The sequence below is a fragment of the Falco peregrinus genome, chromosome 10, assembly GCF_023634155.1.
Source record: "Falco peregrinus isolate bFalPer1 chromosome 10, bFalPer1.pri, whole genome shotgun sequence".
Lineage (NCBI taxonomy): Eukaryota > Metazoa > Chordata > Aves > Falconiformes > Falconidae > Falco > Falco peregrinus.
Genome location: NC_073730.1, coordinates 11,994,737 through 12,009,748, shown reverse-complemented (window position 1 = coordinate 12,009,748; position 15,012 = coordinate 11,994,737). Strand labels below are relative to the sequence as shown.

Below are 15,012 nucleotides of genomic sequence, written 5' to 3'. Positions count from 1 at the left end.
AACCAGTGGGAATATCTGCAGTCCTGCTCCAGCCGTGGTGCTGGCAGCTCTCCATTCAAACATCCTGTTGCCCTGACGTTCGAAATAACCTCAGCTCAGTGTGTGTGATGAGGTCCGTGCTCCTTTTTTGTACATTTAAGAAAGCTAAAAAAAAATCTCAGACCAAATTTTTCTAATTAACGACTAAAGATCTTGAGGTTGGTACAGGAAGTTTTTACCTGACATTGACCTGCGGTCCAGATTCACATGCGCTCTTGTAGATCACTGCAAACGTTGAAGGGGGACAGCGAGGGCAGACACACATGCTTCACTATTCTAGGACACGTTCATATTATCCAAGGGAAGTTATTGACAGCTGCACTTCCTGGTCCTAGGCAGGACTGGGTCAAAAAGAACATGGTGCTGAAAGAGAGGGCACAAAGACAAGCATGAGCATCAGTTCTTCCTTTTGTGCATGTATGAAATACACAATAATTTAGAATCCTCCTGAACTGAGTAACAGACTTAAATTCCTTTGAAGAAGATGAGGAGAAATCACCAAACCTGTTGACAGAAGTTACTAAATTCTTTTAAGAAAAGAGTGCGTAGTTTTGCCCTGATTAAAAGCAAAACATTCATTTTAGAATATTCGAATATAAAAATTTACTGAAAAGTTATTTGGGAGGAAACAGAACTATGTACTGCAGTTGAATGAAAAGTTTAAAACCAGGAGCAATATGCAATGCTCAGAATGTTATCTAAGACTTCAAAGCAGCAGCTGTGAAGAATCAAAACTCAAAAATGAATATCATAGGAAGCAGGACCTTATCAAGTTTAAATGTGAGAGTAATAGACCAAGTAACAAACCATGAAGTGTGGGGGCATGAAATTATGATAAAATTCTTACTGAGAAGAAAAAAATGAACTTCCAAAAAGCAGGGGAAAAACATTTTGTAAGAGTTTTTACTTCTTTGCATGTTATAAGAAGTGAGCATGCCTCACAGAATTAATACTTTAAACCTATGTTCAGGAAAAATGGTGAGATTTACCAGGTTGGGTTTATTTATATATTCTATATATACACATACACATACATACTTGTGTATATATACACACATACACATATATATATAATGCAGTTGCTATTCCAGCAATCATCTAAGCTAGTGACAAGATACATCTGAACATGAAAACGGGGATCGTTCGAAATGCAGCTTACTGTGTCAGTTACATCATTTCCAGTCAGTTGAGTACACACCAGACGGAACAGTGGAATTAGCGCCCACCAAAAGGATGCCTGAAGCTTGTTAAAACAACTTTTGACATTATTGAATTCCATCAAATATACAGTCCCATCAAGCAACAAAACGTTTTGCAAATTATAGGCAATCTTTCATTGTTATGATTATTATTATTATTACTGTTATTACGATAGCATCATGAAAACATAACCTCGTTTGAGCTGACAAATGCTCCACTTGCCCTCAGATCCTGGCTTCAGCAGTGATCAGCAGCAGGAATTTATGGCAAACAGGAAGAAGCATGAAGGATTTCTTCTTTGCCTTCCCAGTTGCCAGCAATAAACTGGCTTTCTGAGCCGGACCCTCCATCAGCCCCACAGTGGTTGCCAGCTGCTGAGCGCAGGGACCGACCCAGCTGTCATAATCTCAGTGACATTTTACGGCAAATGCATTTCACATTTTAATGACACAATGAGAGAAAGGTATTTCCTTTTGTTTGGTTGAAATGTTTTTATATGGTTAGGCCTGTGCCTCCTTAGGTAGAAAGAAACAGAGAATAATGCATCCCTACTTACATCCGTTATACCGTTTATGATTATATTGACTTGATATGTCCACTCACCCAACCTATTTTATAAATGACAAATCCTAATCTATTTAATCTTATCTTTCTAAAACGTGCCACATCTCTGATCATCTGCGCTTTCTTGTTCTCTTCTGGTTCTGTGTCATTTTTTTATTTGGTGGGGCTAAAACTACACACGATATTCTAGACATAAGAACAGCATTGATCTTTTACAATAGCATAAAAATGTTTCTGCTTTATATTTTGTTATTACAGGGATCACCCCTTGAGTCATTTTTAAAGCCTGTGCCACAGTTACAACATTTCTTCTGGCATCATGCTTGACAAATGTGACAGGTTATATGTTACAGTAGTTAGTTCAGAAATGTCGTATTTGAGTTCTTTTATAACATTTTTCGGGTAACATCACCTTATGGCAATACTTATTGTTTGGTATTATTTACGTCTTCTAAAAAACCTTCAGCTGATGATAGATGTAGAACAACTTCCTTGGATTGTGAGAATCTCTCTAACGTTCTTTCTTGTGAACATTAGTGAAAACAATTTATTTAGTATTCAGTACCTTTATACCTTAATTGCCTATCTACCCAACCATCTCTCCGGGAGGCCTGCTGCTTCTAGTGTGGTTATTTTAACAAAAAAGAATTATTATACTTTTATGTCTGTAGCAACTTGATTTTCAAAAGACTGTGGTTTATATTTAACCTGACAGATTTTATGGTGGGGTTTTTTTCCTGTCTTTCTCCATTGAGATGACTTACACTTTCGAAGGGTGTCTTTCCAAAATCATCTTCATTCAGCTGCTTTGGGTGTTGGCAGTTTTTTTGGTTTATAAGATAGCTGATTTTTATATTTTTTTTAGAAATTGATGGGTTATATGTGATTATTCTGAGTCTCTCATAGACTTTATCTCTAGCCTGCCTTGACGCTGTTTGCATTAAATCTTTTTAGCTGCTCTTTTCTTTTTTCTTTTGACTTCCTCATTTTTATCTGCTTGTTCTGTGGAAGTTAAATATTACTGCAGTGGATATTTATTTTTTTCATCCTTTTCCTTCTCAAGAAGTATGTTAACTTTCAGTCCAGAAGTCAACTGATACTGCTTGAATCGGGTCCTGTGTACTACTCAGAACTAAATCAGCATATCTTCTTGTGGGTTGTCTGATCACTTGCTCCAAGAAGCAATCATTTATGGCATGTAAAAGCTCCATTTCTTTTGTCACTTGCTGATTTAACGGCACGTGTGTTGGAGCATATGAAATTTTGCATTATTGTGTAAACTCTCTGCATAGCTGATGTAATTTCACTTACCCTTTGCATTTATGTCACCGTCTCCATCGTGTGGCCAGCAATGCATCCCTAGCATTATACTCCCCAGTCAGGCATGAATTCTGTAAATAGTTGCTGGAACATGTTGATAGAATTAACTTACCTGGTTTGACCCTGAATTTCCCTTGACATATTACTTCAATTCCCTGGGGACACTTTGTATAATCTGGTAATAGTGTCCTTTTGATACTCTTCCTTCCTGCAATTTTCAGACTATCTTTTCCATCTGAGACCAAAATATTTTAGATTTTAAATGGATTTGAAGGTTTGGGGTTTTTTTATATAAGTATGCTTAAATAAGATACAGCTAAAAATAGTTGTATAAATGAAACAGATATTTTTTTTTCCACAAAACAAAAATATCCCTTTTCTTGATATTCTCTGAATTTGGGAAGTTTCCTCTGACCCAGCAAGAAGCCTAATGCCTGTTTCCAAATCTTTCCCAGCTGAAGCTTCTGTAGTTTCCACTGTTCTGCTTCTGCCATTTTTTTGTGGCCAAGAAGACTTTATTGTAGCTTTTCAAGCTACAGCTCATGAAATACAAGACCGTTCTAGATTGTACTCCAGACATAGGCTAAACCTTGATATAAAGCCATTTTCTGTATCCTTCTCATTTTAACTCTACATGAGGTTTTCAGGAGAACACAAATTGTTTATTCCATGCTTTGCTTGTGAAAGACACCGAGTACTCTGTTGTTTACTGGCACTAACAATATCTCCGCATTTGTCTCCTGCACACATTTATTTTGTATTTTCATTCTATCTTACTGGCTATTTTGTGATTATATTTATTCCCTTGTGCTGCCACATTCTATGGAGAGTTTTTTCTGCAATATGTTTTGACACTCAGAGCGAACTTAACTAAATTTCTCTATACTTGGTATTACAAGATAGCTTTTCTCTTCAGCAGTTGTATGTGCCTGCCAGCACTAGCCCTTTTCTTCCTCCTGTTGTTTAGATCATCTTTGGCACTTTGTTCTTTGCTCCATCAGACAGAGCTGTCTAAGACTGCTGGGCTGCCATCCATCAAAGCCTGCTCACTTTTTGTCAGTCCCTCCACAACCAATAACCTGTACCACTAGCGCCTGACACTCAGCAAAACCCACCTCCCAGCTGTTATATGACTTTCCTAATTCGTAGTTTAACATGAAACAAAGGATTGACCAGGACACAGGGAACGTCGGTGGTTCTTTTCAGTCAACAGTTAGGCAGATAGTCTAAATCACTTCACTGAATTTCTCCTGCAGTGGGTCCTCCTCCGACAGTACAGCCTCTGTCTCAGCAGCATGGCCTTAATCCTCCCTAAATAGGAAAAGGCTTACAAGGCATCACTGCAGCACAGCTGCCACAAAAACAGTTTCTGGCAAAAAATGTGGCACCTGAAGTATTGCACTGATTACCTTCATCTGTGTTTTTTGTTTTCCCCGTAAGCATTTGCTAACGCAAAGCCATCTTGAAGGACCGGGGTAAATGAAGTTGGCGAAAGGGTGGTGCGATGGCAGGCTTTCTGTTCAGGAATCCAAGCAGCATGGATCCCTGTAACCTCAAAGATCACACATCCTGCTGTCCTGTCAAAGCAGATGCATAAGGTACATGGTGTCCCATTTTCTAAGGGCCCAATTCCCCCAAACAAATGGAAGGAGCTTTCCAGTGTCTACTGCATGACTGCGGAAGATGAAGTGATCCCACATGATCTCGATCTGAAGGAATGGGTTACTCATGTTTAAGATGTAAAATGTTGCTCCTCAATGATTTTGATAACACCTTCCGTAGAGAAAAAGGAAGATATGAATGCAAGAGTAAGTTACAAAACAGCAAAGCTTCTTGCTGTTCCTGTTTTATATTACACAGTAGTTTTGGCTCATGAAGTTTACAAAATATGTAAAAGCCACACAAAAGCTGTGTCAGGCTGGGAATCTTGGTGGTGGAAGCAAAACTGCAGTGCATCAAGAGCATTCGGGAAGACAGAAGTGTCAGGAAAACCTGCAAATGATAAACGTCAGACTCCAGCTAGGTATCCAGTGCAATGGCCAGCAAAACATTGCAGGTACCTATGTAAAAACGGTGCACTACAAATAACATGTGCTGTATTTTTTTAAAATGGGGCTTGACAAATTCTTCTTCAGCATATTACTCTCTTGCGTGACCCTGCCAAGTTGGTTGTTTGTGCTGGTTACAGTGGCATCTGTTGCTGGGAAATTAATTGCTTCCATCCATCACTGGCCTCAGACAACTCTCTTTTTACCATATACAGTGAAGACAAGCACTGGAGGAGGGTTCTAGTCCATAAGCAGCAGTATGGGAAGGCAAAGTGTCTGTTATAAGATACTCAAAGTTCTAAAAATTGTCTGAGTTTCAGGCTTTTTTTGTAGTTTCTAATATCTAATACTCTTATCAATAAATTATGATTCCTTGAAAAATATTTTTATCTCACTGGGAGTTTACTAGACTCTTTTCTGTACTGGTTTGGAGTCACTAAAACATCATGAGAAAAAGTCCAGATTATAAAAGGTGTTACCCAGTAAACCAATAACTGTTAACTCTGTCCCATTTATTTGTGGTGGTATTGCTTGGGACAGCAAAAGTGGATAATAACAAACAATCTAAACAGTTCATTTTCTGGGAATGAAACATTTTTCAGTCTTTACAGAGCAAGCAACTGCAAAATTAACAGTAGCACGAGTTCTAGGGCTCTTGCAGCGAAACACATGAAATTTCCTAAGAATTGTCTCTTTTACATAGCTCTGACTCCTGCTATGGAAAGCTCTGTACTTTGTTCTCGTTTAAGAGTTAAAATGTGATGTACAGAGTACAATTATGTCTCCTTTGCCAGTAAAGCTCTCACACAGTTTTGCTCAGCCATCAATAGGCATCCAGATTTGTACTGCATTATTTACTATCATATCCTGCCATGCCTTCATAGGAGGCAGTCCGAATCCTCAGTTTCTGGGCTGCGTTCACCTAAACCGGATCACTCACTGTGCTCTTGGGGACACTTTCGCTGCATGTGAGCGAGCTGAGCGTAGCGTCTGGATAGCAGCAGGAGCATGTCTCTGGCTCCCTGTCATACGGCAGGTGCACATTCCACTTGTGACGGAGAAGAGGAATGAAGACCATGGGAAAGATGGTAGCCAAGAACGCATTGACAGAGTAATTCCTCCACCCCACATGTACTCCCTGCCCGGGAAGGGATGCGTCCTGGCTGCATTAATTGTGCTGCTGATGGGAAGTGCACGCAGGCATTGACGATGGAGGTGGTAAGAGGAACGGCAGGGTATGACCCACCCTGAGAGTGGAAGCCGCAGTGTGGCCCTTCTCACCCAAACCTTGATGCTCCTCCTTTGTGTTATGGATTTCCCAATGACACAAACTATATGAGAAACTGAAAACTTGCTTTCTTTTCTACCATCTGATTTGCTTTTTTCTCTCCATTCTCAATAGTCAGCTCCATGGTAGATAACAGCTAAAACAATCCGCTTCTGGAAAAAGGGGAAATGAGAAAATTACAGGGCAGATGCAGAAGATCCTATAAAAGGAAAACACCAGATTTCTTTCTCTCAAGTAATGCGTGTATATTTAGATGCACTTACAGGGAACATGTAATACACCAAACCACCACCCTCAAGTCAAGTCAAAAATAATAAAAAGTATTAGAGACTTTCTTCTGCAATGTTTGCCATTTCCGGGGCAGTAGCTACCCCTGAACTTTCTTTGCACACTCTACTCACTGTTTCCTCGCTATAAAACTATTACCAGTAATAACCATCCCAGTGATTTCAACCGGAAGATCATTTAGACTGCACATTGCTTTGGTTTAACAACTGAATATACATAAATGCAATCACTTGGGTTTATTTACTCTTTATGTCTAGCTAAATAGCGTTCTGCATCAAGGGAAGGTAACGGGCCTGATTCTTCATCTCTCTCTATAACCTGTTCACATCATTTCATGCTGCAAAGTACTCATAGATTTCAATACAAGGCTGACTGGAAACGATCCCCATCATGCAACATACCGGTTTTCATCCAAAGGGCCGGCAGCGGTGGGATGGCTTCCGCCACCTGCCAGCATCCCGGCGGCATTGCCACGGCGGGAGCCACCCCCCTCGGCCCCTGCACGCCTCCGCCGACAAGTTACATACACCTCCTGTGCTGTTACCTAAGGGCTTGCACCAAATACTGCTCGGCTGAATTCAAGAGCTGGTCTCAATATGTAACTCCAGATCTCACAAACACACTCGTACTAAGAATAATTTTCCCATCATATGTGCAGTTTTCACAGAGTGTTAATAGATACTGCTTTGTGGCCCTACATAACCAGCTCCTTTCCAGACAAACTTAGAAGTGCCATTCGCACTTTCTTTAGCAGAAAGGACACAAAGTAGTGCACTATCAAGGCCAGTTGCCACACATAGGGATGGATACCTGGTATTGCAAAAATCAAGCTGGTTACAGATCGCTCCAACCCAGAAACCCTGTACAGCGATGACAAAAGAGCTTCTCAAACAGAACCTGAAGACAACTTTGCAAGGTTAATGCAGAGCCCTTCGGGCTAGCAGGCATCTCACTTTCATTGTTCTCTGCCCAGAAAACATTTATCACTGTGAATTCATTGAAATTTTTGAAGTACAGCAAAATGAGGCAAGCGGACTTGCAGGAAAACCTCTCCCTTTGCTACAATCTGTTCAGGAGAGAAAGGAGAGGATATTTGTATGTGTGTGTAGGAGAGAAGAAGGTTTGAGGCGGGGGAGTATACCCAGAGGAAATACAAATACCATTTCACAGTGGAAGTCTGATGCAAGAACACAGTATCTGTATTTTAGCTAATATTTGTGCAGGTTCCATCAATGTATAAAGGAAAATGAATCCTGCTAATTTAAAACAATTACAATGACTTGCAAAAATGTAAACAAGTTGCTATTGAAACTTCAGGGGAAATTATTTGAAAATGGATTGCCTTTTTGACATTTAAGAAAAAGGGATAGAAGGCCTTTTACATTATCCTAACTGAAAAAAAGCACTTTTCATTACCTTCAGAACTGTAACATCATTGTTCTGGAACAATGGTATTTTTATTTAGCTTTTAATACCTCGTGATTCTAAAATTTTGAAAAGTGCATGTTTATCTCATCAGAAGTAGAAATAACCAAGTTTGCAAACGGCACCTGGGACTCGGTTAGCAGCAGGTGCTGCCTCCAGCGCAATGCCCGGTGCTCTGCTAGACCACAGGTTCTGTAGGATATGAAACCAGAGAGCTGCAGTTCTGATGTGTGCTCCAGGACTGATGGGGTGAAACACAAAAGATCTGTTTATGGTCACCATTCTGCAAATGCAATTACTTCAGCATTGCCTTAGCCATGCCACAAGTTAGAAATGTTGCCACCTTGACTCTACAACCTTGCTTACAGTGAGTATCATCTACACTTAAGGCATTCCTTTGCTCCAGTGTGCGTAATTGCAGAATGAAGTCCATGCCACCTCTGTGTAAGACAGAACTTCAAGATAGATGTTGAAAGAAGTATAGCAGATGTTAAATGGAGAAACAGACAGATTTCTGCAGTAAAAGTCTTTGCCATTAGAAGTCAATAAAACTTACAAAAGGCAAACTGTATTTAACTGAGAAGATGCAAATATCCAGGATTTAAATACTGATCTGCAATTTGTGACTTCAACCAAATAGACTCGCAATATTGCCATTAGCAATGACATTTAATCTAAACAAGACAGCATTTCAGGAAAGATTCCATGTCCATATTTTTGTGCTACACACCTTTCAAGACAGAGCCACCAGCAGGTTACTTGTTGGGACTGCATCATGCAACACGAGATCCCGCATTGGTAATCTAACGGAGGAGCTTTACTCCACAGCAGCCCCACCTCTTCTGGTAAATCTCACCTGCCTCTGGAATGCTTTCCTTGCATTAATTCAGCTTAGGAATTGAAATGAAAGTAGGGGGGACACAATTAAAAAAAAAAAAAATCAATGAGAGGCTTAGTCAATATGACCAACCTAATGCATTAGATTGTTTCGCTCAATTACATTCCTTTTCCCTAGTTTAATTTAGATAACCATCAGGTAAAAGAGGGGAAAAAAATAGCTATATACAGTTAATGCAACAGAAGGTGTCAACTGATTTAAGCAGCTGGCCAAAGCAGTTAGCAGTGCATCTATCCCTTGGTTAAATTATTCTTGTAGATCTGCATAATACATGCATGACTGATATTTTTATCGAAAGCATTAAACCTAATGACTGGTTAGTTGAAATACAAAACTGTTCTGAACAAATTCATGAAGTTCAGAGAGCTGGTGTAGGTCCCAGAAATACCCATCTGTCAATACATTTTAGTGGTCCCTGCAGTCTCGTACTGAAAAATCTAAAGACTGCATTTATAAAGGGCTGGAGACATACTGGCGGTTGCTTGGGTTTAACTATGTATTGATAAAATATTCTGAGAAGTGGGAGAAGATTTTTTTCAGAATCTTAGATGTAATAGCTCAGCTAACTGCAGCAAACAGTTAACTATAGCTTTTTGTGTTTTCTTTCTCTACAGGTATACCCAGTATTTCCAGTATTGGTAGTAAGTAATAAAACCGGTGTTGTTTTGCTTTGTCATTCAGCTTCTTGGATCTAATTTCCCAACATCCCTTTTCTGTTGTAGATAATATTTCTCTGAAAAAGTGCTCTGTAGTGCAGGGGGGCTCTGTATTGCCCTTCCACTGTTGCATTAACGTGTCACCATATTATGTGGTCAGAGAGAATGTCACTGCTGACATCACATCTGCCTTCAGCTACAGATCTTCTGATCAGTTCTGATCAGCAGATGAAAACTGAGTGTGATACAGAGAATTAAGACACTATTCCACAGAAGATATTTGTTGAGTATCTTTTCAAAAAAAAAAAGGAAAAAAAAAGTGTTTGCTACTAATGAAAGCATACGACCATTAATTTTCATCCATGTATGTCTGTGTGTAAATTCAAAGAGCAAGCGGAAGAGTTTATAAATGGAAGAGTTTTCATTAAGCAAATGCAGTGTACCTGCTGGAATATTTGCCTTAACGCCAGCGACCTTTGAAATGGGCTTTACTCCACAAAATAAACAATTGTGTTCCTTCACAAAAACTTGCTTTCTTGTGTGCAATTAGAGCATCAAAATGTTACACTTAAACTACAACAAAACCATAATACCATTATGTAAAGAACTATTATATCAAAAAAAGAGGTAAATAATTAAATAAAACACGTGAACAAACTAGGGTAGCTGAGCTGTAAGTCTCAGCTGAGTTCCGTAGCAGAGCAGTGCCCACAGTCATGGCATGTTAGCTAATTAAAAATAAAGCAGGGAGACGGAAATGGGATCCTGCTGTGGCTGATGGAAAGAATATTCCCCACAGCCTCAGCTTTGCAGAGGTGTTAGACACAACTTGTGTGATGCAGAACTATCACAATAATAAAATATCACAGTACTAAAACACAATTTGCCATACCTGATATCCAGCTGAAAAGCTTCTAATAACTTGGGTAAAACTATCTCACTTCTTATGATGCAGGGTCAGGTCTATCAATTTATAAATCAGCTCAGTTTACTTAAGCTCATGAATGGCGCTGATTTGTTAAGCTGTAGACAGCAAGTTAAACGCCGTCAAAACTAGCCTCCGTGCAAACAAGAGCGGCGTTAGCAGCCGAGTGCCAGGGCATCTGGTTTGTGGCTTTAAACAGTGAAACAGCAGCAAGGACAATAACATGCAAATGAAAGCCTTCAATCTTAATAACGTAATTTTCCCACTGTAGTGTCTCCTTTGGCGTTTGCATGACTGCAAATGCATAGTGATATGCTGTTTTCAAAATCTGCTGTTTATACATGTATTTTGTAACCAAAAAATGAACTAAATGAAAGAGAAGTTTGCATCGCTGTTCTCAGGAATATTCCTGCCGTCAATAACAGAAATGGGATGAATGGGAAAATAGCTCTTTGGAGTCTGGTTGTGCTATAGTTTCCTAGTACTGTGTTGCATGGAATATATGGTTGTGTTTTCACTTCACACTCCATACAGCCTTCCTCACCACATCCGCCATTTCTGAGCATCAGCAGATGTTGGCCTTTGAAAACTTAATAGGGAAACTCAAACACCTTTTAAATAATGGTGAGCTGAAGGGATGCATTGTTGACCTCTTTGTATTTTACACCAGGGTGATTAGTACAGTTTATCTATTACAAATGGAGACAATTCTGTTTAACATTCCATAGGAAATATGAGTTTCTACAGGTCTATGCTTTACCTTTAATCTGCTCTAAATGTCTTGGAATAATACGTGGTAGAATTCAACAAATTTCTTTGCCTAGCTGGAAAGGATGAAGCATGAGCACCTCTTCATGAGCACAAGTAAATACTGATATTCTGCATGGTTTTTTCATGTGTTTTTTCTTAAGTAGCTCACGGGGAAAATAGCTCCACTTGCACAATGTTCTGAACATCTTTCCTGTAAGATAGGAATAGCAGAATTATCATTAAATGAGGATAGAACCCATAAACTTATCCTGGTCTCTAAAAGAATTTAACAGAAGTACAATTAACACATAAAAACTAACCAGATTCATTACTTGTGGCTGCTTTAATGGATTCTGCATGATTTCTTCCTTTGTCTAGGCTAATACAATGTTTGTGTTCGTATCAGCAGAGTATTTCCCCTTCTGGGGCCAGGAAGGTACCCTCAGGAGATACAGTTTGGGGTTTATTTTGCCTGGCAGCAAGCACTGATGGGAGGGGATGGTGAGAAGGGTGGGGGGGGAGGGCAGGGGCTGGGGTATTGGCTTTTGTGTCCTTCAAGCTTTTTCTAAAACAAGGAGGATGGGGTTCGGGCAGGGGGGTGTGAAGACTAAACTGCCAGCTTGCAAGAAAGATGCTACTGCAGGCGACATTCATTTAACACTTTTAAGACTGCAATGAAAGCAAGCAAAGAAAAATAAAACATATTTACCTGTGTGCACATATATGTATCATTATCTATTCCTTTTTTACCTCAAAGGATCTCATATTAAAGCAGCTCATCATTGAAGTTTGAACACAGAGAGTGGTCATGAAGTAAACATCCTTTCAGATCATCTAGAAGGGGGGGGGGGAAGAGCTTTCCCATTAAGGTCATTTGTACCTGCTGTTGTCTATCAATTGAATAATAGGTTCTCTGATCATTTCCAGCATTCTTGATTCCAGTGCTGGCCCCTTCAACATTTTTCAGCCATGTCTGGAAAAATACTGGTGAAAGTGTTAGCAATTAATGAGTCCCAAAACCATTTCATAATTTTAAACAATGCTTACATACAGTATGTAAATATTCTGAAAATTACATTATTTTACTTGCTAAAATAATGATTGTGTAATTTTGCATAGACCAATGCATCAAAATGTTCATTGTTGTGATCAAATACCAAAATTACTAAACTGTACATGTGTGCCTTCAAAAAGTTGAATCTTCTAAACTGTAGCTTGCATCTTTTTTCCTGTAAAGCATAACTCCACTAATTATGCTAAACAGTTTGTTATAAAGGGTATAATTAGATACAGGATAGGATAGACATGATGTGCAAATAGCTCCGTGTGGGTGATTATCACCTTAAAGCCTGCTGGTGGCAGATGAGTCAGAGTTTAGAGACAGACCATGCACCCAAGTGCAAGATGCAATCACGATAATCAAATGGTATTTTCTGCTTTGTTCTCTATGTTTTAATTCTTCTTTACAGCCAATTTTAAATTGAGAACTTTTTTTTTTAATCATAATGAATGCAAGATGCAAAAGTAAAAAAAAAAAACACCAACTACTGAATGGGCACTCTTATTTTATTGTTTTCTTAACCTTGAAAGATCTAGTAGGTTTTTTTCTGGAACTAAAGTAGTGTCAGGATGAGTGTAGCTTTATTTGTTTTACATACTTGCTATGAAATTTTAATGTATCTTAAAAGGTTGTGAGAGCAAATACTAGTGGATTTTTTTTTTTAATTTTTTAATTTTTTTAATAACAACACAAAGTATTTTGGATCCGATTTTGCCCCCTTGTGGTAACTGAGAAGTGCTTTTATTAAACTTACAGCCATGGGATCAAAGCCATTACGATGCCAAGCTCTAGACTAGAGTACATCCACAACATCCACATATGTCAGTAGGATATAAACATGTATAACGAGGTTGTACATTACTTTTCTATTATTATTTGAGGTCAAGTTTTACAGAGAGCTGTACTGTCAAGATACCATTAAGATATTTATCTTCTTAGAACACTTACAAATTGTCTTCAGACTATATATATAATTTTAGACATAGTCGCCAAATGTTCTCATTTAAATTCAATTTTATCCAAGTCTGACTTTTTAATAAATACTGTTAATCAGGCTCCTAGTCTTAAGGCAATCACCTTATCTAAGTAACTTGCTATAAGATCAAGCCAGTAACAGTATTTGTTTTCCCTCCTTTATTTTAATACTTTGAAGCGCTCAGAATTCTTCACTGTAACAATTAGATATATAATATTCCATTATATTAAAACATTACTGTGCTGAAAGAGAATACTGTTAGCCTATGCGGTATAAGGCACTCATTTGAATACTGGATCTGAAAGAAATTTAATATTCCACATAAAAAAAATTATGAGTAGTTTCTTTACCAGGTAGGATTCATAACAAAGCCAATTTTCTTCTGTATAGCTAGCATTTCACCCTTGAAGTTCAGTAGCAAAGCACCCACGCTGGCCCCAGCACTGAGCAGAGACCACCTCTTTGTGCAGTGATTTCTAGTGCAGGGTCAGAAACGACCAACGCAGCTGCAGGGAGCACTGACAGGTTGTTGGGGGTTGGGGTGAAATTTGGGGGAGCCTTTGTTTCAGTTTTTGTTTCGCCAGATCCACCAATTTTAACAGATAAGAAGAGCTATTCTCACCAGTCTAGTAGACATGGCCACTGGCCGTGTCGTACTGTTTCTCCTTCTTATCCCACTTTACCTGCATCATCTTGGGTTAGTTAGAAACAGTGTATCAGTCAAACAGTCTTTCTGATGCTTTTTTGATTTGCTGTAACATATCTGAAGTTACTTTAGTTCACAGTTATCTTTGTTTCAACCATTTAATAAACAATGAAGTGATAGGACACTATAGAAGACAAGATATCAACTTTTCAATATGTACTATGGTACCCGTGCAAAACACTGCACCTGCAATATGCAAGTTTAGCTGCAGTTACTCAAGGAAGTTTATAGAGAGCAGACATGATCCATAAAGATATTTTAAAATTTAATAAAGCTTGGGGAGAAATTGCTAGCAAAAAATGCACTTCTATATTTTACCCTCTCCTCTTTTTCTTTCTGTTCCTTAGGCATGTAATCAGTTCATTTCATAGAGTATAAGGGATGAATAAGGTTTCCAAATTGGCATTCTGATTTTTAAAAAATTATCTTGATTTACTGTTCTTTCTCCGTTGTGAATTACTGTACAATAATCCTAATCAACCAGCCAATTTCAGCATCTTTGTAGGAAAAAGCAGAATCAATCAAAATAAAAAGGAACAACCCCTGGAAACTATCAATAGAATAATTTACTTTTTTTGTCATGAGATAGTATCTAAATATTTCCTTCCAAAAATATTTGAATTCATTGTTCACTTTTGCAAATATTTGAGTGGAAATACTCACAATTGAGGAATACTCCCTCAGACCTCATTAGTTTGAAAATTAGCCAACACATTTGTTAAAATCAGTGGATTTTTTTCTGATATCTAAAAGTTTCCAGAGCTGGATCATTGGATTGTTTTTTTTAAAAGCCTCTAAAAAAATCACTTTCTTTTACTCCAAGACAAGTGGACACATAAAGGACTAATTGCATTTAAATTCTTCCAACA

The 15,012-nt window shown here is 38.5% G+C and overlaps 1 protein-coding gene and 1 long non-coding RNA gene across 6 annotated transcripts in view; one reads left to right on the top strand and one right to left on the bottom strand.

The window, feature by feature from the left end:
- Positions 1-15,012, top strand: part of NTNG1 (netrin G1) — a 158,793-nt gene that overhangs the window by 97,945 nt on the left and 45,836 nt on the right. For all 5 annotated transcript variants that reach the window (XM_055815087.1, XM_055815086.1, XM_027786492.2 and 2 more), the window contains exon 5: positions 9,685-9,711. In XM_055815087.1, coding sequence (XP_055671062.1) covers positions 9,685-9,711 — 27 coding nt within the window. The remainder of the gene's footprint in view (positions 1-9,684; positions 9,712-15,012) is intronic.
- LOC114012108 (uncharacterized) lies at positions 22-11,872 on the bottom strand. Its single transcript, XR_003554384.2, has 3 exons — positions 10,619-11,872; positions 219-402; positions 22-144 (listed from the first exon to the last, which is right to left on the bottom strand). It is a non-coding gene; the product is annotated as an uncharacterized LOC114012108 (long non-coding RNA).